The following is a 26,607-nucleotide window of genomic DNA, read 5'->3' on the forward strand; positions in this document are numbered from 1 at the left end:
ACAGGAATAAAGCATGTGTTATTAGGAAACTCAGAAGAATTCATTGCTACAAGGCACCAGATGGAAAGTATGTAGAAATCAGGAGGGAAGGGAATAAAGAGATAGTTTTGGTTTATATTTAAGGTGCTTCATAAACACAAAACCTGCACCTGAAGCCCGGAAAGTATCCTGTATGACTGCACTGAACTCTCAAATGTTTCTTTAAGAAAGAACTTGCACTTAAGACCATAAGACATAGGAGTGGAAGTAAGGCCATTCGGCCCATATATCCACTCCGCCATTTAAATCATGGCTGATAGGCATTTCAACACCACTTCCCTGTGCTGTCCCCGTAGCCCTTGATTCCTTCTGAGATCGAGAATTTGTCGATCTCTGCCTTGAAGGCATCCAACGTCCCAGCCTCCACTACATTCCATGGCAATGAATTCCACAAGCCCACCATTCTCTGGCTGAAGAAATGTCATCTCATTTCAGTTTTAAATTTACCCCCTCTAATTTTAAGACTGTACCCATGGGTCCTAGTCTCTCCGCCTAACGGAAACAACTTCCTAGCATCCACCCCTTCTAAACCATACATTATCTTGTAAGTTTCTATTAGATCTCCCCTCAACCTTCTAAACTCTAATGAGTATAATCCCAGGATCCTTAGCCGTTCATCATACGTCAAACCTACCATTCCAGGGATCATCATGTGAATCTCCGCTGGACACGCTCCAGGGCTAGTATGTCCTTCCTGAGGTATGGGGTCCAAAATTTAGAATGAGCATCACATGACTTCAGGTTGTCCCAGAAGCTTTTCCTGCTAGTGGGGTATTTTTCAAGCGTAGTCACTGATACAATGAAGGAAACGTCGACTCAGCCATTATCATCAGCTGTGGGAAATGGTCACGATGACATTATGGGATACACATGTCATTCATCTGAAGAGCACAGATACCATAAAAACGGCCAGTGTGATTTCAGAAATGACGTTTGTTTTTTCACAAATCTGGGGTTTCTTTGGGGAGGTCAGCTGTAGCCAAATAAATTAGAAGTTCATCAGTTCAAGTCTCAGCCTAAAAATTTGACCATGCAATAGTCTGAGCTGACATTCTGGGTATAATACTGACGGAGTGATGTACTGTTGGGGGTGCTGTCATTCAAACAAGACATTAAACCGGACTGATCAATATTTTGAGGTGCTAAAAGATCACAAGGCATTATTCGAAGAATACTATGCAATCATGACCAGAGTCATGGCCAGCCTTTACCTCAGTCAACATTGTTAAAAAACGTTAGATGGTTATCATCGCATTGTCGGAGTTTGCTATGCAAATATTGGCTGGTGCTTTCCTGAAAAACAATTGCAACAGTAACTACATTTCTGAAGTTCTTATCAGGACCCCAAAGTCACAAAAAATGCTATATAAATGCAAATCCTTTTTCTTCAAATAAACATATTTCCAAAAATCTGCAGTGAAAAGAGAACATTAATGATCACGGCCATCATCAGGAGTAAAAAAAAATCACTCTGCAGACAAAGTAAAGACATCATAGACTTACCAGGCAGTAGATCTGCTCTCTCTTCAAAGAGATGACGTGGTGCTCTAACTGACGGTCACCACACCTCAGACAAAGGGAGAGGTTGAGAAGGAGAATCCTTCAGGGTGACCTCAGCCAGTGTGGACATCACTCTGTACTGCAAATCGGCCATCTGACCAACTAAGCTAGCTGACATCTATGCAGATCAACTAGTTGGTGTGTTCATCACAACACTTAGTTTCTCCTGACTCCCTCCTTTGCTGAAATTGTGGAATGCTGGGATAATATTCTCCGGATCAGGCAGCTTAGTTGGGGTGAACCTCACATGGGGATCTGGACAACAAACACCAGAAAGGTTTATTTAAACACAGAAAGAATTACTCCCCAGTTACTAACTATCCTGTGGCCAGGATTGGATCAACTGTCAAAACTCACATGACGTGAATAGTTGGTGGAACCTCAAAGGTCATTATTCCTTGTGGAACTAATCAATCATTTTCCACAGAAATGAGATCAGGAAAAAAGTATGGTGCAGGACAAAAGTCAGGTGATGTTTCTGCATTCATATCTTCCTGGGAACCAAGTAATAGATTGTAAATAGGTTTTTGTTTTCATTTTGAAACAGAAATTCTATAATTCCTCCTAGGAGCTTCTCAAAGGAGAGCATGGCCAGAATGTTAGATAAGGACACACACTGTTCCCGGCAAAGTGGCCCCAGGTGGGTTCCATAATTCCAAGCAGAAGGTTAGAATCAAGTGCTTCCAGTAACATTTCCTCACCAGGGAGTACTTGTACTGGGAACCATTCCATAATGAAGTCAGCAGGAAAAATAGGGAATACATCACTGACCCATGGGGAGCAAATACAATATTGCAGACTGATTTTCTCAACAAGATTATTTGGAAATAAATTATTTAAGGTTGCAACTTTTGAACAAAGATCAGGTTTGTCTTTCCACCGGAATAAACATCAAGGACAACAACAACTTACATTTATATGCCATTTTACTGCAGCAAAGCAAGTTCATTTCACAGGATCATGGGGAGACATTGGCCTGTGGAATTATCGGTGACTATCAATTCAGAGACCGGGGTAATGTCCTGGGTTCTGGGTTTGAATCCCACCACAGTATATGGTGAAATTTGAATTCAATAAAAAGGTGGAATTAAGTGTCTAATGATGACCATAAAACCTATCTTGATTGTCAAGAAAATCCATCTGGTTCACTAATGTCCTTTAGGGAAGGAAATCTGCTGTCCTTACCTGGTCTGGCCTACATGTGATGCCAGATCCACAACAATGTGGTTGACTCTTACCTGTGCTTTGGGCAATAAATGCTGGCTTAACCAGTGATGCCAACGTCCCATTAACAAAATAAAAAATATCACTACTGAACAAAATTTGGCACTTTGCTACAGGTGACTGAAAGCCCAGTTAAAGAGTTAGGTTTGAAGGATTGTTGTAAAGTAGAGAAACAAAGAGACAGAAAAACTTAGGAAGAGAATTTGCAGAGATCGGGGATTGGCAAATAAAAGCCAGAAATGGTAACAGAAACTTCCCGATTTGTATTGCTCAGTTACTCACTGCCTACATTACAAACCCAAATATGTTGGCATTTGGCAAGCAGAGGAAAACCTTCCAGGCTTGAGCATGTTTGTGGACTGGAAACAATCAAATGCCTGAAAGATTTTTTTTGGATAGTAAGGTAGCCAAAGCCAGCCAATCAGCTGGATGATCAAAGATGCTAGCGATTGTGACACGACGGCTTGGATTCTTGTATCTAGAAGACACCACCTAACGACAGAGGAACACGGCGACATCCCCTGTGGGCCTGTGCTCACTACCCTGATAATTAGTGCCTAAAGTAGCTTGGTAACAGATGCTAACACTGAAAACAACAAACTCACAAAGACACAGGATAATCACTTTGTATTCAGCACTTGTGGAAGAACCTGCCTTTCATGAATTGGTCTCTTCAGCCATCAACAAAAATACACAATGCAAAGCTAGTCCATTCACAATGGACTTGGCTTGCTGCATGTCCAATGCCTTAGAAAGACGCCAATAATATTACAGACCCAGAATGTGATTAATGATCACTGCGCATTGACCTATTGTGAACAATCGAACAGACTGGAGCTCTTTTTCCAGAAAAGAGAATGCTAAGAGGGAGGCCTGATAAATGCTGAAATTAGGAAGCAAGGTAGACATAGAGAAAGCTTCTGCTTGCAGGGAGATCATAAATAGGGACCACAAACACACGTTAGTCATTGATAACGTTCAGTTAGAAATTAAAAAGAAACCTCTTTACCCAAAGAGTGATTCAAATGTGGAACTTGCTTGGATACTGTTAAAGAGAAGCTGAACAAACATGACATAGAAAGAATTGAAGACAGTTTACAGGAGAGAGGAGGCTAGTAATTCCATCAAGTCCATATCCAGTCTCAAACCTAGTTCCCAAGGAATAGAAGTATATACTGCTAGACTGAAAAGGTGGGGTGGGTAGAGGATTGTGTACATCGTAAACACCAGCATGGACTATCTAAGTCAAGTTATCCATTTCTGTGTAACACATTCTGTTGGGTCGGTTTGATCAGTTAGCTGAATGGCCGGGCTGTGATGCAGAATGAGGCCAAAAGGAGTTCCATTCCCAACTAAGGTTGTCATGAAGATCCCTCCTTCTCTACCTCTTCTCCTTGCTTGATGTGTGATGACCGTCAGGTTAGACCACCGCCAGTCGCCTCTCTCTAATGAGTGAGCAGTCCTCTAAGACTATGGTAACATCCCTTTCTTATTTGAGACTGATAGAACAGTTTTAAGATGGCAACCATCTTTTGTTTAGAGGTTTACTAATTATGGAGTTTCTCCCCGTACTGCACCAGTCAGATTGATGCATGTCTCTGTGAACACTTCCTTGAAAACTGCACAAGTTTGCAACTGTCAGAAACATGGTTAAGGAAATGAATTTATGTCTTGACTTTAATGATTCAAATAGTAGCTCACCAAACCACTGTGCCCCGAAGGAGAAGTCACAATTCTCTAAAACCGACCAACTCAACATTTAAAATTTCTTCATCATTAGCCCACTGCTGAATTGTAGACATTGGCTCATTCTGGATGGTGCCTCCGTAAAAAATCTTCAATAGTATGCCTGAGTTTCGAGGTGGGAGCCTAGACAAATTGCAGCAGTCATGGCCAACTACATGTATAACTGGTGTCCATACCCTGACTTGGGCAAAGCCTGCCAATATCATTCAGGGCCCTTGCACTCAGTTTCCTCCCAGAACTGCGCACAGGAAGGAAAGATTGAACTGAAGTTGAAGTCTAATGTCATCACAGCCAAATATCTTGTTGAACCTACATCATTGTTTTTCAAAACTCAAGATCTCTTGGGTGACCAGAACCTGCTGAACTCATTGTATTATGGAGAAAGAAAAATATAAGAAACCAATTAAAAATGTTCTAGTTGCCCATAGGATCAAATGACTAATCATTAGATAAGTGACCCAAGATATTTTACACCTAGAAATGTCAAATCATTCCATAAACTTAACTAAGATAGATACACATTGTAACGTATGACAAATGTGTGTGTATCTGTCACAAGGTGTCTGACAGTGCTTAGAAATTCCTACGCAGTGAGTCCCAACCACAGCGAGCCCCAACTACAGCCTCACCATCTGGAGGGAAATGCTCAAATTGAGGTTCACCCAATCACATTGTACACTCCCTTGAGCAACTTGTCCAAGAGTAACATTAGCAGAGGGCTGGCCATTGAACAGTGATGTCGTGTTAACAGGAAGAACAGAATGAGAGGGGAAAAAGCACTAAAGTTGTTTTCCTTGGAGCAGAGAAGACTGAAAGGGCACATGATTGAGATGCATAAAGTTATGAGTAGCATCGATTAGGCAGCAAGGGACTTTTCTGCTGCATGGAGGGATCATTGACCAGGATTACAGATTAAGTCATAGATTTAAGGTAAGGGGCAAGAGGTTTAGAGGGGATACAGGGAACATTTCTTTCATCCATAGGACAGCGGGAATTTGGAACTCATTACCCCTAAGGGCGTTTGAGGCAGAAGCCCTCATAACATTCATATTTAGATGTATACTTGTGAAACCAAGGCATACAAGGCAATGGGCCAAGTGCTGGAAATGAAATTAGAATAGTTAGGTAGTTGATTCTGATTGGTGCAGGCTTGATGGACTGAAGGGCCTTTTTCTGTGCTGCAGTCTTCTGTAACTCTTATAAAAATGCAAAACAATGAGGTAGTCACCAAAAACACCTGATGTTTCAGGTATTAATTTATTATTTTTGCAAAATGTTATACATTTAAAGTAGGCCACACTAACACACCAGAGCGAAACAGTGTCCAACCCAACACATTGAGGAGCAGGAAGAATATTTTGAATTTTAATCTTCATATATAAATTGCACTATAGCTAATACAAACTGAAAGAATCAACTCCATTTCAAATTGTGAAGCAAACCATTGTGTTGATTCACAAGGGTGTGGGGGTGGGGGGTCATAATCCCATTACATCTGAGAAATTGGCAAATCTCCATCACATTGTGACCAATAGTCCTGTAAACATCTTCAGTACCAGGTACCATTTTGGCACTTGTATTTTAGCAATGGAATAGGCTCAAAACGTCAAGAAATATCTCTTCACTTGGCAAACTTCAAGCTCAATCACTCTTAGTGCTCAGACATTGCTTCCAGACAAACAGCAACACGGCAGACTCTTATCTGTCCTTTAAAACATCCTAATTCAGTTGTTTTCAGGCAGACACTCACTGCCACAATCTTCAGGGCAATTACAGACCGACAAAAAGCATTGCAATGTGCACATCCTGTGCCTGAATGAAATGATAAACAGCATTAAACTAACTCCACCCTAAAATGTATAAAACTAACAATTCCTCCCACCAAATTCCCTGAATTTGCACAGTAAGAAAGACCAGAAAGAACATTTAGTGGGCGGGGGGAATAATATGTCTCTACCAGTGCTCATTAAAGATCCATTTGTTAGATAAAGAATCACATTGGTCAACTGAAAATAAGAATGTTGAGCCCTCAATCAGGATCCAGGTCCCAGTAAGCAAAGACAAGCTGAATAGTTGAGAGCTGTACAAAGGCTTAGGAAAATTAACATGTTCCATCTGAATACAATGTTAAAAATAAAAGAGTAGCAGCAGGTGGTTGAAATACTAATGAAATATATTAAAATTAATCTATAAAAACTTAAAAATTAAATAAAAATAATGGTAACTCATTAATTCATATGCACACTAGCCTCTGTTGACAATGGCATTCTCCCCTCCCATTTCTGATGAAGCAAACATGGAGTTAGCAACTGAACTAAAATTGAAGTCGTCACTCATCTCAGGCACACTGTATTAACTAGCCATCATATGCCGTGAAGCAAAGTCAGACCAGCTTTTTTAGGCTAAAAGAACACGACAGTGATAAAACAACATTTGCAGTTTAAACACTAATCATGGACCAAGTAATGCACCATATGATTCCACGTACACATTCAGTTCAGCAAGCACGAGTTATTTTACCCAGCATTTCTAAATTGAAATTTAATATTTATGTACATTGTGAAATTAGGCGCTTTACCAGCAAGTATAACCGGATGTTTGTGCAAGTGTTAGAAGCGTTGTTATGTTTATCAATAAAAGAAATGCCAGCTTCTTTTAGCACATACAGAAATGTTCAGAAATCAGTTCACATTACAAGACAGGAAATGCTGGAGGTCTTAGGTCACGTAAAGGTAGATAAATCTCCAGTGTTTCCCAGCACATTGTGGGAAGTCAGGGAGGAAATTGCACAGCCCCTAGCAGAAATATTTGTATCATCTAACTGGGTGAAGTACTGGAGGGTGGCTAATGTTGTGCCATAGTGCCATGTTTTAAGAAAAGCTGTAAGGAGAAGCCTGAAAACAGTAGACCTGTGAATCTGTTGTCAGTGGTGGGTAAGCTGTTGGAGATGATTCTGAAAGCTAAGATTCACATGCATTTGGAGAGGCAAAGATTGATTAGGAATAGTCAATATGATTTTGTGCAGGGGAAATTGTGTCTCATAAAGAGTGGCAGCAGGTGGTTGGAATGCTAATGAGTTGAAGTTTTTTGAAGTAACCAAAACGATTGATGAGGGCATGGTGGTAGATGCTTACTTGTGCTTTGGCAAAGCCATTACTAAGGTTCTGCATGGTAGACTAATTAGTAAAGTTAGATCACATGGGATTTAGGAATAAGCTAGCCAACTGGATACCAAATTGGCATGATGGTAGGAAACAGAGAGGGTAATGGTGGAGGGTTGTTTTTGAGACTGGAGGCCTGTAACCAGTGGAGTTCCACAGGGATCAGTACTGAGTCCACTTCTGTTTGTCATTTACGTAAATGATTTATATGAAAATATAGGAGGCATGGTTAATAAGTTTGCAGATGATACCAAATTTGGTGTTATAGTTGACAGTGAAGAAGGTTGTCTAAAATTACAAAGAGATCTTGATCAATTGGATCAATGGGATGAGGAGGGACAGATAGAGTTCAATTGGATAAGTGTGAAGCATTGCATTTTGGTAATATAAACCAGGACAGGGCTTGTACAACTAATGGTAGGCCCTGGGGTAGTGCTGTCGAACAGAGAGACCTGGGGGTTCAGGTACATAAATCTTTGAAATTTGTGTCACAGGCAGGTGGGTAAGATGTTTATTACACTTGCTGTCATTGCTCAGACCTTTGAGTATATGGGTTGGGACGTCATGTTGAAATTGCACAGGACGTTGGTGAGGTCTCTTCTGGAATACTGTGTGCAGATCTGATTGCCCTGTTAGAAGTAGACTATTATTAAACTGGACAGGGTTTGGAAAAGATTCAACAGGATGTTGCCGGACATGGAGGGCTTGAGTTCTAAAACTAGACTGGAAAGGCTGAGACTTTTTTTTTTAAGTGGAGTGTAGGAAGTTGAGAGGTCAGCTCATTGAGGTTTATATGATCACAAGGAGGCTTAGATACGGTGAATGACAAGGTCTTTTCCCTAGGGGGGGGGAAGTTCAAAACTAGTGGGGTGGGGTATATTTTAAAGGTGTGAGGAGGAAGATGTAAAAAGGACATGAGTGGTAACCTCTTTTACACAAAGAGTGGTTTGTGTGTGGAATGAGCTGCGAGAGAAAGTGGTGGATGCAGGTATAGTTCCAACATTTAAAAGACATTTAGATTAGTTCATGGATAGGAAAACTTTGGGTGGATATAGGCAGACAGGACAGGTTTGGTTTGGAAAAATTGTCAGCGTGGACTGGTTGGACCGAAGGGTCTGTTTCTGTGCTGTAATGAATCTATGACTGTATGAGGAAGAACATCTTTACTCCTTCCCAAATAGGACTGCCCTTTCAACGAGTGCTTGGAAGCTGCCAGATACCGCTGAATCCTCATCTGATGCACATTCTGAGTCCAAGCTGGGACCTTAGAGCAGATAAAGTCGCAGTGTTTCACAAAGCCTGCAATTCTATAATGGCCATTGTGCCTGAGGTTAAGAGATCCTGTCCAAACAATGGGTGGCAGAAACTTTGTTCCTTAAACAATAGCAACTGAAAGGCCAAATGTTTAACTTTAATGTGCAATTTTAAATTAGGTTGCAGGAGATTTGTTCTACAGAGGTGTTCAACATTGTGGAAGAGCACATTTAAGGGCTAAAAGGACTCCCTCTGCTCCCACATCACAACAGGGTCACCAAATGGCATTACAGCCACCCCGCTGGCCCAAGCAAGGAGCAGCAAGTTGGTCTTTGCCCACAGTAAAAGTGAAAGGTGCTGGGAATATTCAACAGGCTCAGGCAGCATCCATGTAGAAGGAAATGGAACTAACTCTTCAAATCAATGGCCATTCATCAGAATCATCTTTCCACTTAATTTAGGAGTGCAGTGCTGATTGCAGTCACCGCCCACCCCTGGCCCAACTGCCACTTTCTCAGCAGAGACCCCTTGAACGAACACATTGTGACAATGGGAAGGAAGAGTGATAGCAAGAATTTAACTGTCCAGCCACACTAAGTGTCTGCATAAAGAACACACTCAAGGAGTGTCACTACATGGTGATCAGGGCAATTTATTCTTAACTGTATTGACCCACGGCCAAAGTCTATGAGAGAGAAGGCACATTATATGAAGCAAGTGCAGGAAATAGCATTGAGGTAGATCAGCTTTGATCTCGTTGAATGACAGCGCAGGCTGAAGGATTGAATTTTTTTTTCCTGCTCTGGCTTACCAAGTTCCAATTATTAATGACAGCTCTGTCTGCACAAGCATGTGAAACACACTAAAAGTAACAATCCAATCGACAGAAAGGTGAAACTGCACCCCAACCTGTTACAAGTTCCCATTGAAGATGATGCAAAAAGGATCGATTTGTTAATACTGTCAAGAAATAATTTTTCTTTTTAAAAAGCAAAGTCCTCCTCACTTCTACAAAATGTTTCTTGATCTCACCTGCTTTCCCCAGCCAGGAATGCAGATGACCTACCTGCTTCATCAATGTTCTGCTGAAACAAGCCCCAAAGTGATGGCTCCCTTTGAAGTCAGAAGGGAAGGAGGGTCTTGCTTTCCTTTGGGGATTCCTCACAACATCAGAATCATAGTCAGCAATGTGTGATTGAGCATTGTTCCACCCATAGCTATCTCATGACTCAATGATCATCACTGGTGCTGTATCCTGACTCAGGTCCTACTTCTTTCTTTCAAAACCCTTCACCTTCCTTTAAGGTAACAAGATGTAGAGCTGGATGAACACAGCTTGCCAAGCAGCATTAGAGGAGCAGCAAGGATGACATTGTGGGTCTGGACCCGAAAAAGAGTCCAGACCCGAAATATCAGTTTTTCTGCCCCTCTGATGCTGCTTGGCCTGCTGTGTTCATCCAGCTCTACATCTTGTTATCTCAGATTCTCCAGCATCAGCAGTTCCTACTATCTCTGAATCACCTGTCTTTAAGATCCTTCTCAAACCTTCACCACACATTCTAGTGACATCTCTGAACTTGCCTCTCAAAGGCTCAATATCTTTAGCGACTGCTTCTATACTTAGGATGCCTTATAAATACAAGTTGTATTTCATCCCTGTACAACATCTACGATACCCTGAAACTGGAGTACAGGATGGCTCATTTGGTTATTTAATCACCGTGAACAGTTGAGTAAAACAAAACCCCAGTAACGATGTCCTTCTTTAATCTGGTGAATTGCTGCATTGATCACAGTTGGTGACCTAAGCCAGATATCAGTGAGTAACCCAGATGTAAGTCAATCATTGGCCTTTAGGGAGACATGAAAGTTGGGGTGCGAGCTGTGCAACATTTGCGGTTTCTTTAAAAAGACATCACAGGGTGCTTTACAAAGTCTCAGCATGAAAAATACAGCGTGCAAAGTGGATGAGTAGAGTGTGAGATAACATGGTTAGAGCTGGATGAACACAGCAGGCCAAACAGCATCAGAGGAGCAGGAAGGCTGACGTTTCGGGTCCAGGCCCAAAATATCAGCCTTCCTGCTCGGCCTGCTGTGTTCATCCAGCTCTACACCTGGTTATTTCAGATTCTCCAGCATCCGCAGTTCCTACTATCTCTGGATGAGTAGCGTGGAGGGTTTACTCTCCTCTCAGGATCATCAGCCCCAGATAGAAGAAATGTGGAGAAGGAACAAATTCCCAGGCTCCTCTATCTCACCCTCTCTTCCCAAAATATCTCTCCATCCAAAGTTCTGTTTTGGATCTGCCTAAATGACAGACGAGATTACAGATGCCCAGCGGAGAAAAAGCACCAAGTCTAGACAACTTTGACACAAGCTGTTGAGTATTTATAAGAGTTGATAAGACATGGAGTCCTCAGTTGGAATAGCATTTTATTACAGGATTAAAACCAGGTGGGATAACAATCATGTTACTGTCCTATTGTAACGTCAAGTGCATTATTAGTCTACGATACAATCACAAATGATTCATTATGTAGTTTTTGCACCATGATATAACAGATAGGCTACATTCCAAACAGCTCACCAAACATCACCAAAGAACTGACATGATTGTTTGCATCAGGACTCCCCACTTATGTATCAACTCTGGAAGAATTTGCTGCTATGCTCAACTCATGCCTGCCTTCCAAATGATTTATGCTTAAAACACCAGTAAATTTGGTGATAATTCCAGTCGATGTTCTATGATAAAAGTGTGGCAGGTATGCCCCTGAATCTGGGACTGCCACCTTCCCCTTTTTATTTATATTTTCAGAGACATCACCACAATCATGTTCATTAAAAATCCCAGAAGGCTGAATGGGCTGCGAGTGCCGGTTTTAAAGAAAAAAAAAGGACCATCGTGATTGTTGCCAAGCTGGGCAGGGACCGTTGTTCCCCGAAACCCAGTCATTTGAAGAGCCCATCATCCATACCCTAAACTCATAGGCAAGCAACATCTTAGTGTCGGCTTTTACTTGTTCATGTGCTCTTGGTGGATCCCAGCAGCTCCATGGAGAGCTCGGATTTTCCTGTGACCCAGCGCCCTGTTGCATTTGAAACAGGCGCGGGCCAATTCTCGCAGGCTTTTCATATCCTTCTAACAAAGCCACGACATCAATTTTAAACAACGGGGTGCTTTGGCAGTTCAGTGTTCTTCTCATGCAAGTAACATCATCCGGTTCGTACAGGCCCTTCAAGGCATGTTGTCCTATTTCTCACCTGAAATGATTCCACAAATGTGGACAAAGGGAACGCATACTCTATGCAAAATATCTATATAAAAGATGCCATCGGTGATCAGCAAGTTCATCCCTAAATACAGTTATTACAACATATTATATACATTAGAGTGGGTATTTATTGTACCAGCATAAACTGCAGCTCAACAGAGTCATCCTACAGTGGACTGAAAGATCATAGATGCTTTCCTAATTATGTGCCGAAGGTATTACAAATGTAACTAAGCGACTCTCAGGGTTTTTATTTTCCAATGTGAATACCAGTGAGGGTTGGTTAACCCTTGTCCCTCTCCCACTTGTCCATGGAGCCATCCGTCCCACAGAACGCGCTCTGTCTGCTCCATCCTGGTTCAAAGAAAGAAAATGAAACACTGTGAACCAGAGGATAAAATATCCTATGACCACTAGCAGATCCTGGCTCACTTCCTGTTGAGGGTGATTTTCACATAGGAGGTGGGTACATAGCCTTCCTCCCCGTCGCTCCGCCTCACCCGGGTCCATCCATCGCCCTTGTCCTCCTCAATCAGTTGAAGAACCTCTCCCTCTGCCATTGGAATAGTGCCCTCACTGTTACCTGCAAGGTACAGACCAGAGTGATATGTCACTGTTTTGCCCACGCAGCCCTTCAAGATGCATGTCCATGTGTTTGGGAGATTGGAATGGAGCGGTTATAGACCATGCATTATTTCGAGTCCACTCTTGCACTCAATCTGATCATGGCTGATCATCTATATCAACGCATTTCCACATCATGTGTCCAGAAATTTCTTGATGTTAAGGACAACCTCCATTCAGACTCTCAGAGTTCAATTACAATTACAAAGTTATGAACCAGAGGCGTGGTTGGAGTGAGGAAGTAGAAATGGTGTCTCAGTGGATACCATTCCCCTCGGAGTTAAAAGGTTTTGGGTTTCAGTCCCACTTGAAGCTTGAGTGCAAACTCAAGGCTGCCGCCCCTAGTGCAGTACTGGTGGACTGCTGCCTTTGGATTAGCCTTTAAAGTGACGTCCATTTCTCCCTTCAAATGGACTTAAAGAATTTCCTGGCACAACTGAAAAATAATTGTAGCAGAAAAGTTTTTAACCCTTTAACCAACATCACTGAAATAAAAGAGATTATCTTGTCACAATCACACTACTATTGATGGGAGCTCATTGCACACAAAATAGCTGTAAGGTTTCCTACACTATAAACTGATTATACTCTCAGAACAAACACCAGTTCTAAAATGCTTTGGGATATCCTGAGGGTTGGGAAGTCACCATACAAATGCAGCGTTTCTTTATGTTCAAGAGAAAACAAGAGAGCTCCCCACCAAGGCTGAATGGTGAAGCGTCCCATAACATTCTGGAATTGAGCTACTTAATGATCAATGCCAAATGATCAGATTGAGTCATAGCTAGTATTGGTGTGCCTTTGAGATAGTCTCAAGGATGGTGTACTGATGGAGGGGTTCAGATTTCTGCTCTAGTTTGCTACCTGAACATAAATACAATTAGACAGTGACCCAAACACAACATCTTTGGTGAGCACACAAAGACTGGGATGGGCTGCTGGGAGAGGTGCCTGATGAAACTATTTTGAGTCAATGGACGGAAAAAAGGAACAAAGAAATGGGAAAAAGCTCTCTGTCTGTCTCTCTCTCTCACACTCACACACACACTCACACCCCTTCTGAACTCATTGCTGCAGTTGAGTAAGTTACAAATATTTGATTAGTGTGGAAAATCATTCTCAGTCTGGGTTGGGGCAGAGGGGATGGGAGTGGGAGACACATTGTCAAGCATTGATTTGGTTCCATGAGCAGTCCTGCAGTAAATTCAATTCTAGCTACTGTGTACAAATTTGGTTGGTTTTACACAGATAAAGGTTTGATATGTGGTTCACTGTCAACTCATGACCTTGTCTAATATTTGCATAAAGATTAAATATCTAAAGTAGAACTTTCTGAATAGACAGAATCTCATTAGGAATAATTTAATGCTGGGTGACTAGGTGCATGTGACGGACATCAATGTGTGGAAGTCACTCTTTATACAGAAGGTAGTGGTGACAAAGCACATTGAGATGGGGAAGGTGGACACGGATGCTGTGGCATATGGAGGGGAAACGAGAACCAGGGTGGAGAACTGAGTAGCATTGTGTTCTGTAACTAGTGTCAAAATCTAAAACAGACTGCATTTTGTATTGAGCAAAATACAAATCTGGTTTCTGCCTCTTATAACCTTGTAGATTTTTAATATTGGGCCACATTTTAAACCTTAAGTGTCACTTAGATAGAGCTCCCAATAAAAAGCATTGCATTCAGATATGACCCCTTGGTAGTAGGTTTTGCTCAAAGATGAAGGTTCAGTGTTCATTTTCCCAGCAACGTCACTTCTGCCTCGTTTGTTTCAGAAAGGTAGTCCATCTTACCGTCAAATGGATACAGAGCAGTTGAGCTTCCTATTGGATTGGCAAGATCATCCTCAAAATCATCAAACTCTGAGACGGGAGAAGGCTGCACCAATGGTTCCTGGCCACTATCATCAGAATAAGTTGTGTCTGGACTGATTTAGAAAGAAAAGGACGAAACAAAATTTAAAACCAATTCTGAATTCAAATCCCAGGTGTCAACCAGACATAATGGGTAAGTCCCCAAATCATATGGGCCTGTGTTCATTACTTATTGCCCTCAGATTAACTCTGACAATATACTCCTGGCTGGCCCCACATCTTACCCCATGTAAACAGGAGTTCATTCAAGACTCTGTTGCCCATGTCATAAGTAGCAGAAGATATAGGCTTACACTGCAAATGTCTGCAGGATGCTGAGGGAGTGCTGCAGTGTCTGAGATGTCACCTTTCATAAGAACATAAGAACTAGGAGCCGTAGGCCATTTGGCCCTTCAAGCCCGCTCTGCCATTCAATAAGATCATGGTTGATCTTTTCATGGACTCAGGTCCGCTTACCCGCATTCTCACCGTATCCCTTAATTCCTTCATTGTTCAAAAAACTATCTACCTTAGCTTTAAAAATGTTTACTGAAGTAGCATCAACTACTTCACTGGGCAAGGAATTCCACAGATTAACAACCCTCTGGGTGAAGAAGTTCCTTTTCAATTCAGATATAAATCTGCTCCCTCTAATCTTGAGGCTATGCCCTCTTGTCCTAGCTTCATCTGCCAGTGGGACATCCTCTCTACTTCTATCTTATCTATTCCCTTCATAATTTTATATGTTTCTATAAGATCCCCCCTCAATCTTTTGAATTCCAATGAATATAATCCCAATCTACTCAGTCTCTCCTCATAAGGCAACACCCTCAACCCCGGAATCTACCTAGTGAACCTCCTCTGCACCCCTCCAGTGCCAGTACATCCTTCCTCAAGTAAGGAGCCCAAAACTGCACACAGTACTCTAGGTGTGGCCTCACCAGCATCTTGTACAGCTGCAACATAAGCTCTCTGCTTTTAAACTTTAGCAATGAAGGACAAAATTCCATTTGCCTTCCTAATTATTTTTTGTACCTGCAGACCAACCTTCTGTGATTCATGGATAAGGACACCGAGGTCCCGCTGCATTGCAGCATGCTGCAACTTTTTACCACTCAAGTAATAATCCCTTTTACTATTACTCCTACCAAAATGTATGACCTCACATTTATTTACATTGTATTCCATCTACCAGACCTTCGCCCACTCACTCAATGTATCTATGTTCCTCCACAAAGATTCACAGTACTCTGCACACTTTGCTCTGCCACTCACCTTAGTGTCATCTGCAAACTTTTGACACCCTACACGTGGTCCCCAACTCCAAATCATCTATATAAATTGTAAATAATTGCGGTCTCAACACCAATCCCTGAGGCACACCACTAGTCACTGATTGCCAGCCAGAATAGCATTCATTTATCCCCACTCTTTGCTTCCTGTCAGTCAACCAATCCTCCAGCCATGCTAATATTTTACCCCTAACCCCATGCATCTTATTCAGCAACCTCATGTGCGGCACCTTCTTGAAGGCATTTTGGAAATCTAGGTAAACCACATCCACTGGCTCCCCATTGTCCACCTGGCTTGTAATGTCTTCATAGAATTCCAAAAGATTTGTTAAGCATGACCTGCCTTTCATGAACCCATGCTGCGTCTGCCCAACGGGACAATTTCTGTCGAGATGCCTTACTATTTCTTCCTTGATAATAGACTCAAGCACCTTTGCCACTACATTAGTTAAGCCAACCAATCTATAATTCCCCATCTTTTGTCTACCTCCCTTTTTAAACAGTGGTGTCACATTTGCTGTTTTCCAATCTGTTGGGACTGCCCCAGAGTCCAGCGAATTTTGGAAAATTACCACCAGTGCACCTGCTATTTCTCCTGCCATCTCTTTTAGTACCCTGGGATGCATTCCATCAGGACCAGGAGACTGACCAATCCTTAGCTCCATTAGCTTGCCCAACACTACCTCTTCCGTAATAATGATTGTTTCCAGGTCCTCACCTACCTTTGTCTCTTTGTCAATTACTGGCATGTTATTAGTGTCCTCCACTGTGAAGACTGATACAAAATACCTGCTCAATGTCTCGGCCATTTCATCATAACCCATAACTAAATTCCCCTTCTCATCCTCCAAAGGGCCAACTTTTACTTTAGCCATTCTTTTTCATTTTATATACTTGTAGAAACTTTTGCTATCTGTCTTTATATTCTGTGCTAGTTTTTTCTCATGTTCTATCTTGCTTTTCTTTATAACTCTTTTTGTGACTTTCTGCTGTCATTTAAAGATTTCCCAATCTTCATGCTGTTTTTGGTCACTTTGTGTGCCTTCTCTTTTAATTTGATAGACTCCCTTATTTCCTTAGACACCAATGGCAGATTACCGCTTTTCTTATCATCCTTCCTTTTCATTGGAATGTACTTTTGCTGAGCACTTTGAAAAATTGCTTTGAAAGTCCTCCACTGCTTGTCAACTGTCCCATCATAAGATCTTTGTTTCCAGTCTACTTTAGCCAAGTCCTCCCTCATTTTATTGTAGTCCCCCTTGTTCAAGCATAGGACCCTGGTATTGGATTTTACCGTCACACTCTCCATCTGAATTCTAAATTCAATCATACTGTGATCACTCCTTCCAAGACAATCTCTAACTATAAGGTCATTAATTGCTCCTTATTATTCCTGTCTCATTACATCATTAATTATTCCTGTCTCATTACATTTCGGGCAATGAAGCCCTATTTGTCCTCTACAGGCACTCAGCAGTACTCCTGTGCCATTCTGTACAACCCTTTAGGGCATTTATCATACAATCATAGAATTCCTGTGTGTGGAACCAGGCCATTTGGCCCATCAGGTCCCTCTGAAAAGCATCCCTGTAACATCGCTTTTCCCACTTCCACCTAACCTGCACATCCCTGAACACTATGGGGACCATAGTGTGGTCAGTCCACCCTAACCTGCACATCTTTGGACTGTGGGAGGAAACAGGAGCACCCGGAGGAAATCCGCACAGGCACAGGAAGAATGTCCAAACCCCACACAGACAGTTGCCTGAGGCTGGAATTGGCACCCAGGTCCTTGATGCTGTGAGGCTGCAGTGCTAACCACTGTGCCACCCGAAAGCTGTTTTAGGTGGGGCTCGAACTCACAACCCCAGTATTGCACACGCCTCTTTACAATCATCTAAATACCACGCTCTGGGATCTGGACACTTCTTTTTCTTGCTAACGTTTTGACTCTTAAAACTCAATTCTGTTTTTTGCAACCAAGTGGGCACTAATGAATGGCGGCTTTGTGCACTCTTCACTGTACTTACGTATTCCTATACTTCGTACGTGACAAATAAATCTAAATAAATCTAAATTCTGCCATGTGGCTAGATAAATCATCCAAACAAACCAGAATTAGCTACAATTAGCTCTTGAACCTATATAGGACTCACTGGTGCAAAGGGAGCACATACCTGACTAAGAATTGATACAACATTGGCTGAAGGATAGGAAACAGTGCAATGATTAGTGTGGTTAATGTATATTTTTCAGACCAAAAGGTTTATAGTGGAGCTCCCCAAGGATCGATATCAGGTCCCTTGCTTTTCCTTAATATAAATGATCTAAATCTTGAATTGCAGGGGATAGGTTCCAAGTTTGCAGATGACTCAAAACTTCACAGAAGTGTAAACTTTGAGATGGACAGTGTTAACCTAAAAAAGGGGTATTGACAGAATGGGCGGACAGATGGGACATGAAGTTCATCGTGGATGATTTTAGGGATGCACTTTGGTGCAAAGAACGCGACGAGACAATATAAAACAAACAGTATGATTTATTAAGAGGTGACAGCACAGACAGACAGAAATGTCAATGCAACATACAGTATTCTGGGTTTAATTGGGGGCATTGAGTACAACAGCAAGGAGGTTATGATAAACTTAAGATCCATGTTAGACCTCAGCTGAGCTACTGTGTACAGCTCTAGGTGCCACACAATAGGAAAGATATGAATACATAGGAAAGACTGCAGGAGCGGTTTACACGAATGTGCCCTCGGAGAGGAGAAGGGCAAGAGGAGATTGGAAAGGAGTTCTCAAAATCATGAGTTTGTCATGACCAAAATGTTCCCACTCCTAAACAAAATCATGAACCAGACAGCACAGAATTTCTGAAGAAGGGTCCCGACCCAAAATGTCAGCTTTCCCGCTCCTCTGATGCTGCCTGGCCTGCTGTGTTCCTCCAGCTCCACTCTGCGTTATCCTAGCACAGAATTAAAGCGTTTTGCAAAAGATGCAAATGTGACAGGAGGAAAAAAATAACTTTTTTCAAAACAATGAGTGATTACGTTCTGAATGCACTGCCTGGAAATGTGGTGGAGGCAGGTTCAACGGAGAAATTCAAGAGTGGCATTGGATGATAATGTAAAGAGAAACAATGTGCAGGGTTATGAGGAAAAATCAGCACCAAGTGAAAGCGCTCAGAGAGCTAACGCAGACACCATGGGCCAAATGGCCTCTTTCTGGATTGTAACAGTTCTGTGATTCTGCAGGGGAGTTGGAAACAGCATTACTTAAGAGCTTGATTAGGTCATGAATCTGACTTGGCACTGGTTTGCACAGCAACAACCGGTGGAGATGAGTTCCATTTACTGGCCTAAACAAGTAGAGGGTTTGAAATAAATGACTTAAATTGCCACAAATGAATGGAAATCAGGAGAACTATCCAAAGAACTCACTTACCTCTCTTTATCATGTGACCCATTGTTATTCAAGGAGGGAGAACGCTCACAGTGGGGAGTGTACTGCACAAAGCTGTCATTGCGTGAAACCAGTTTCGCTTCTGCATCAGCCAACCATATCTTCAAAACAAAACCAAAGACTCACTGCAGCATATCATTTGCATGCATAGAATCAAAGTACTGCAGATGCTTGAGATCTGAAATAACAACGGAAAGGGCTGGAAAATCTCAGCAGAGCAGTGTGGAGAGAAACCGGGGTTAATGATTCCAGTCCAATATTACTTTTCTAACTCTGAAAAATAAAAGAGTTATAATGGATGCAAAACATTAACTATTTGTCTCCCCACAGATGCTGCCAGAACTGCTGAATTTCTCCAGCTTTTTCTGATATCATCGTTTACATCATACACTTTTCTCTCATCCTTTACTGTTACCTCTCCCACCTGATTCCCTAGCTGATTGGTCTGTGCTACTGTTGCTCAGATTGTGTTTAACTTGAGGAGGTGCATCTTCCTCACAGGGAAACAGAATGGAACTCCCGAACTAAATCAGAAAGCCGTACTTTGCTGGCACACTATGGTGAAGTCTCTTGGGCTGTTTTGAGGGTTTGGTTTGCGTCCGTTAGATAAGAGATTATCAGAAGCCCAACTCCAAACCATAATGCCACCTCACATTTGCCAGTTATTAATTATTCCTGTTGAGATTTCTGTATCACTGCAGATCTGGGTTTAAAACACTCCCACTTCCCAAAGAAGTAAACTACACGTTCTTACCTCATATTTCTGAATCTCACTCCGTAGTCTGTCGATTTGTTGATTTGTCTCTGTTATTCTGGGCTCAAGGCTGTTTGGGTCACCCATCTGTGGGTTACGTTGATAAACGTCTTTCATCTTATCTAAAGCTTCACTGAGAGAGCAAATAAAGGCGGAACATTAACCCTCCATATCGACTCCTAGCCATATGTACAAAACATAAACCAGATGTTGGAACCAAATTGAATGCCTCCATACCTGGGATCATTGTCTAAATAAACAAAGGCTAAACTGCATGGGACTAGTGAGTACAGTTTAGCAAAATGAGCAGTGATCTCGTTGAAACATTACTAGATTCTTAAGGGGTTTGACAGGATAAATGCTGAGAAGATGTTTCCCTTCACAGTACAGTCTAGGACCAGAGGGAATAGTCTCAGAGTAAAGGGGAGTCAATTTAGGACTGAGAGGAGGAGGAATTTCTTCACTCAGTGTGTCTTTGGAACTCCTCACCACTCACAGCTATAGGGGCAGACTCCTTGTGCATGTTTAAGGCTGAGATAGATAGATATTAAATCAGTCAGGAAATCAAGGGTTATGGGGAAACAGCAGAAAAGGGAATGTGTGGAATGTTGGAACAGCCACGATCCTATTGAATGGGGAAGCAGGCTCAAGGGGTCGAATGGCCTGCTCGTTCCTATTTCTTATGTCTTATAAATCCCTCCACTCTGTTTGTGACAGTCCTATATTGAGCTGGGGTTCAGTTCCACTTGTTGCCAGTTATCCTCTCATGCCTCACCCAACATAGATATGTCTTGGATGTTGGACATTCTTAGTGCGCATGGTGGGTCAGTTTGCTAGAGGTGAGATGCTAGCTTATTCTCATCAACTTCCATAGTGACCCTCACCATCCCCAGCCAAGACTGGAAAAGTCCATAATGGAGAAGGGAGGCAGTAATCAGTGTGCCTGTATGAGCATTAGAGATGAGGTTGGGGGAGAGCAGGCCAATTATTTCTGCTATTTTTGGGATATGAAAAGAGAACAGTTCAAAGTGAGAAAGAAATAGAGAGAGAGAGAGAGAGAGAGAGAGGAGCAGTAATGTAGAGAGTTATGTGGCCAATACCATTGCTCATAACTCATTATGAACTAACCAAGAAGCAGCAGGGCATAACACAAACTTCCAAATTATTTATCCTCGGTGGTGAAGCACATTCTGCGTGAAATCTTAAGGACCAGATATAAAAGGTTAAATCCAGCTCCCTGCTAACTTTCGAGTACCTCAAAATGCTGAGGAGTATAAATGCTCTGAACCACCAGCAAATCAACAGTGCAAGGGACAGTCCTTTTCACATCTGGAGACCAAAAACAGTCAAAGGGGACAAACAAACAAATAAGCACAAGAACGATTGAGATGCTCAGGCTTTGCCAGCTGACTGGTAGTGTCCATACCTCTGGACTAAAGGGCCTGGGTTCAAGTCCCATCTACTCCAAAGGTATGTAATAACATCACTGAACAGGTCAATTAGAGAAAAACACCTACAAGCTCCAGAGAAATGAGGCGACGGATTTTCCTGAAGTACTCCCCCACCCCAACTATGACTCATCAACACTGCAATGTATTTAGCCCTCTTACTTCACGTATGGCCATAGTAGTCTGAAAACGTCTAATCTCATCTCATATTGGCAGCTAAGCAATCTCAGGCCTGATTAGTACTTGGGTGGGAATACGAGGTGCAGTAAATAAAATGATGTTTCGTGTTTGCTAGGGCTTGTGACCACAAAGGGTCAAGTCGTCGTAGTCTTACTAGACCACAGAGCCCTTCTCTCGTTAGAGAGAGAGAGAAGACTGATGATCGTTTAACCTGAGGGTCACCACTCATCAAGAGAGGGAAGAGGTTGAGATGGCAAAATCGTTCATGGTAACCTCAGCATGGGTTCAATTCTGTTATCAGCTGTTGGCATCACTCTGCATGGCAAACCAGACTCATAAGGCCCCCTATGCCATACAAGTAGCTTACTCCACTCCTCTTATGACAATCCTGCTCTTCAATTACGTGGTGGTTTCATCATAAAACTCACATTGGCTGAATGTAAAAATAAATAAAATGAGACACATAATATTTGCTACTGGTAAAATGTCTGATTATGACTGCAACACCCGCACCATAAATGGGTTAGCAGTAAATGCTTCATTCTGCAGATGTAATTTACTAGGGGTTGGGCAGAGACATAATCAGCTTTTACTCAAAATGCAAGCAGCAATGAATCACTATCATAAGTGGCTGGTCAGAGTTCAGCTTTATCTCTTCTCAAATTAAAAATTCACCTCGGAGCTAAGAGAATAAATGAGCAATTCAGTGACACTCAGACAAACTTGACTCACCCATCTCAATGTGAGTCAACCCTAAAGTAACTTAATGCAGTCAGTAATCAGCACTGTGTTAGTGCTTATTTGCAATAATTTACAGTAACATAATGAGCTGGAGACAAGGTGGCAACTCCTACTACTGTCGCGTGAGCAAACGCTACCTCAAGATCATTTCCTTTCAGATTTAAACTTGACCACAGACAGTTCAATCAAATGATTTCAGGAATAAGATGGTTATTTTAGGCTAAAGGATTTTGGTCTGTAAGCATTGGAGTTTACAAGAACCCGTGATGATCTTATTGAAGCATAAAAGATCCTCACAGTTCACTTCAGGGTGGACACTGAAAGGCTGTTTCCCCTTGTGGGAGATAAAGTTAGCAGACAGTTTAAAATAAAAGGGCCACCCACTGAAGACAGAGATAAGGAGGAATTCTTTTCTTTCAGAGGATCACAGGTTTGTGGAACAAAAACAAAGTTGCTGGAAAAGCTCAACAGGTCTGGCAGCATCTGTGGAGGAGAAAACATAATTAACGTTTCGGGCCTGGTGACCCCTTCCTCTGAGTCAAAGGAGTCAAAGGCTGTCAGGGGTAGACAGGAAGTGGAGTTGAGCCCAAAATTAAATCAGCTTGTTGAATGGCAAAGCAGACTTGAAGGGCTGTGTGGTCTACTCTTGCTCCTAATCTGAATGCATGTATCTTTAATGGAGTATCTGCTCCTCAATTTGAAACTGACGCACATAAGACAATAGCTAATCTGCGACGATTTTAGCAACTGTTAGAGAGAGTTGCAACTGCTCTATGTCTTTGTGCTATTGATCAGAGAAGAAGGCATGGATGTGATGCAGGATAGTCCCCATCAAGAGAAAAGCTAAAAAAAAGTGCAGAACCTAGCTATTTAGTTTGCAAGCAATGCAGCAGATCAATTCAAAACTGTCCACTTCTCATTTGGCTAAGGCAGTACCCTATATCTATACTAAACTGTACAACTGAGTGAGAGACAGGGATTACAACCACCAAAAAAGATCAAGTCCCACAGAGCAAATAAAATTGGGATAGTAAGGAGGACGGACAGGTCAAGCAGGTGGGATGAGGTTAGTAGGTAGATGGGGGTGCGGCTTGGGGTGGGAGGAAGGGATGGGTGAGAGGAAGAACCGGTTAGGGAGGCAGAGACAGGTTGGACTGGTTTTGGGATGTAGTGGGTGGGGGGGAAGGGCTGGGCTGGTTGTGTGGTGCAGTGGGGGGAGGGGATGCACTGGGCAGGTTTAGGGATGCAGTAGGGGAAGGGGAGATTTTGAAACTGGTGAAGTCCACATTGATACCATTAGGCTGCAGGGTTCCCAGGCGGAATATGAGTTGCTGTTCCTGCAACCTTCGGGTGGCATCATTGTGGCAGTGCAGGAGGCCCATGATGGACATGTCCTCAAGAGAATGGGAGGGGGAGTGGAAATGGTTTGCGACTGGGAGGTGCAGTTGTTTGTTGCGAACTGAGCGGAGGTGTTCTGCAAAGCGGTCTCCAAGCCGAGAACGCCCTTGACCGCGTCTCCCGTATTTCCCGCAACACATCCCTCACACCCCGCCCCCGCCACAACCGCCCTAAGAGGATTCCCCTCGTTCTCACACACCACCCTACCAACCTCCGGATACAACGCATCATCCTCCGACACTTTCGCCATTTACAATCCGACCCCACCACCCAAGACATTTTTCCATCCCCACCCCTGTCTGCTTTCCGGAGAGACCACTCTCTCCGTGACTCCCTTGTTCGCTCCACACTGCCCTCCAACCCCACCACACCCGGCACCTTCCCCTGCAACCGCAGGAAATGCTACACTTGTCCCCACACCTCCTCCCTCACCTCTATCCCAGGCCCCAAGATGACATTCCACATTAAGCAGAGGTTCACCTGCACATCTGCCAATGTGGTATACTGCATCCACTGTACCCGGTGTGGCTTCCTCTACATTGGGGAAACCAAGCGGAGGCTTGGAGACCGCTTTGCAGAACACCTCCGCTCAGTTCGCAACAAACAACTGCACCTCCCAGTCGCAAACCATTTCCACTCCCCCTCCCATTCTCTAGATGACATGTCCATCATGGGCCTCCTGCAGTGCCACAATGATGCCACCCGAAGGTTGCAGGAACAGCAACTCATATTCCGCCTGGGAACCCTGCAGCCTAATGGTATCAATGTGGACTTCACCAGTTTCAAAATCTCCCCTTCCCCTACTGCATCCCTAAACCAGCCCAGTTCGTCCCCTCCCCCCACTGTTTCACACAACCAGCCCAGCTCTTCCCCCCCACCCACTGCATCCCAAAACCAGTCCAAACTGTCTCTGCCTCCCTAACCGGTTCTTCCTCTCACCCATCCCTTCCTCCCACCCCAAGCCGCACCCCCATCTACCTACTAAACTCATCCCACCTCCTTGACCTGTCCGTCTTCCCTGGACTGACCTATCCCCTCCCTACCTTCCCACCTATACTCTCTCCACCTATCTTCTTTACTCTCCATCTTCGGTCCGCCTCCCCCTCTCTCCCTATTTATTCCAGTTCCCTCTCCGCATCCCCCCCTCTCTGATGAAGGGTCTAAGCCCGAAACGTCAGCTTTTGTGCTCCTGAGATGCTGCTTGGCCTGCTGTGTTCATCCGGCCTCACATTTTATTATCTTGGAATTCTCCAGCATCTGCAGTTCCCATTATCTCTGGGATAGTAAGAACTGCCGATGCTGGTGTCAGGGATAACACAGTGTAGAGCTGGAGGAACACAGCAGGTCAGGCAGCATCAGAGGAGCAGGAAAGCTGACATGTCGGGTTGGGACCCTTTTTCAGATTTGAAGAAGGGTCCCGACCCAAAATGACAGCTTTCCTGCTCCTCTGATGCTGCATGACCTGCTGTGCTCCTCCAGCTCCACGCTGTTATCTCTAAATAAAATTGGGTTCCACTTTGCTTCTGCTCTGGTTATGGTCAGCGTCACAAACTAATACCCATATTCTGCCATTTCCTGAGGAAGCTGGAGTGACACGGTAATGTCACTGGGCTGGCGATCCAGAAGCACAACTAGTGCTCAGGGGACATGGACTCAATTCCTGTCATGATGGTTTATGGAATTTGAATTCAATTAATACAATCTGGAATGTAAAATTAGTCTCAGTTATGGTGACCATGGAAACGGTCAATTGTTACACAAACACATTTGGGCCACTAATGGTCTTTAAGGAAGGAAGTGGGTTTTTCTTACATATACCTCACTCCAGACCCACAAGCAATGTGGTTGACTCTAAAATGCGCCCTGAAATGGCCCTGGTGAGCTGATCTGCTCAAGGGCAACAAATTCTGATCTTACCAGTGATGCCCACAACCATGAAGGAACAGAAATTATTTAAATTATGTGCTGAAATAGAGCATCTGAAAATGTAAGTTTTAAAGTCTGAAGTTGGGTCTTGAAGATTTCAAGTGTAGGGGCTGTGTATTTCCTTTGGCACCTTATGGGATTACTTCCGTGAAGAACAATCATTGGCATACTTAGAAACAAATGGCCCTCTGTAGTTTTCGCAGATTTGCATTTTGTCACTGCAGGAAGGCAGCAAGTAATCGTTTCTGCCTCTTTCCTGCAGCCCCAGGACAATATGTGCAAAATTTACCTCTGGTCCACTTGTTTCTGCAGCTCCTTGTTCAGATCTTCAATTTTCTGCTGCAGTTTCTTTCGACGTTGCTCAGGGGGGAGGTGACTAAAGTCCTCGGATACAATGAGCTGCGAGGAACAAATCTGAGTTAGCAAGAGATCAGGTCACACAAGACGGTTACAAACTACAGCAACAAAAACAGGGAGGGCCGCCCCATTATCACACATTCATGAAAAACATGATTTGGTTATAGGGAAATGATGGCGTAACTAGATGGGAGGAGGCTATTCAGCCAGCCTACTGTATCCAGGTTAATCCGCTCCAACAATAACTCAGCAGGTGCCACTTCCTGAAACTTCCCATTGCTTTGCAAATCCGCTCTTCAGGCAC

At 43.0% G+C, this 26,607-nt stretch overlaps 1 protein-coding gene across 3 annotated transcripts in view; it reads right to left on the reverse strand.

Moving 5' to 3' along the window:
• Positions 1-11,404: 11,404 nt before the first annotated feature.
• Positions 11,405-26,607, reverse strand: part of trip10a (thyroid hormone receptor interactor 10a) — a 130,068-nt gene continuing 114,865 nt past the window's right edge. For all 3 annotated transcript variants that reach the window (XM_059639887.1, XM_059639885.1, XM_059639886.1), the window contains 5 exons: positions 26,236-26,345; positions 20,254-20,386; positions 19,482-19,600; positions 14,684-14,817; positions 11,405-12,842 (listed from right to left, as the gene is read on the reverse strand). In XM_059639887.1, the coding sequence (XP_059495870.1) occupies positions 12,688-12,842; positions 14,684-14,817; positions 19,482-19,600; positions 20,254-20,386; positions 26,236-26,345 (651 nt within the window). In that variant the 3' untranslated portion in view covers positions 11,405-12,687. The remainder of the gene's footprint in view (positions 12,843-14,683; positions 14,818-19,481; positions 19,601-20,253; positions 20,387-26,235; positions 26,346-26,607) is intronic.

The sequence above is a fragment of the Stegostoma tigrinum genome, chromosome 35 (assembly GCF_030684315.1).
Source record: "Stegostoma tigrinum isolate sSteTig4 chromosome 35, sSteTig4.hap1, whole genome shotgun sequence".
In the NCBI taxonomy this organism is placed as follows: Eukaryota; Metazoa; Chordata; class Chondrichthyes; order Orectolobiformes; family Stegostomatidae; genus Stegostoma; species Stegostoma tigrinum.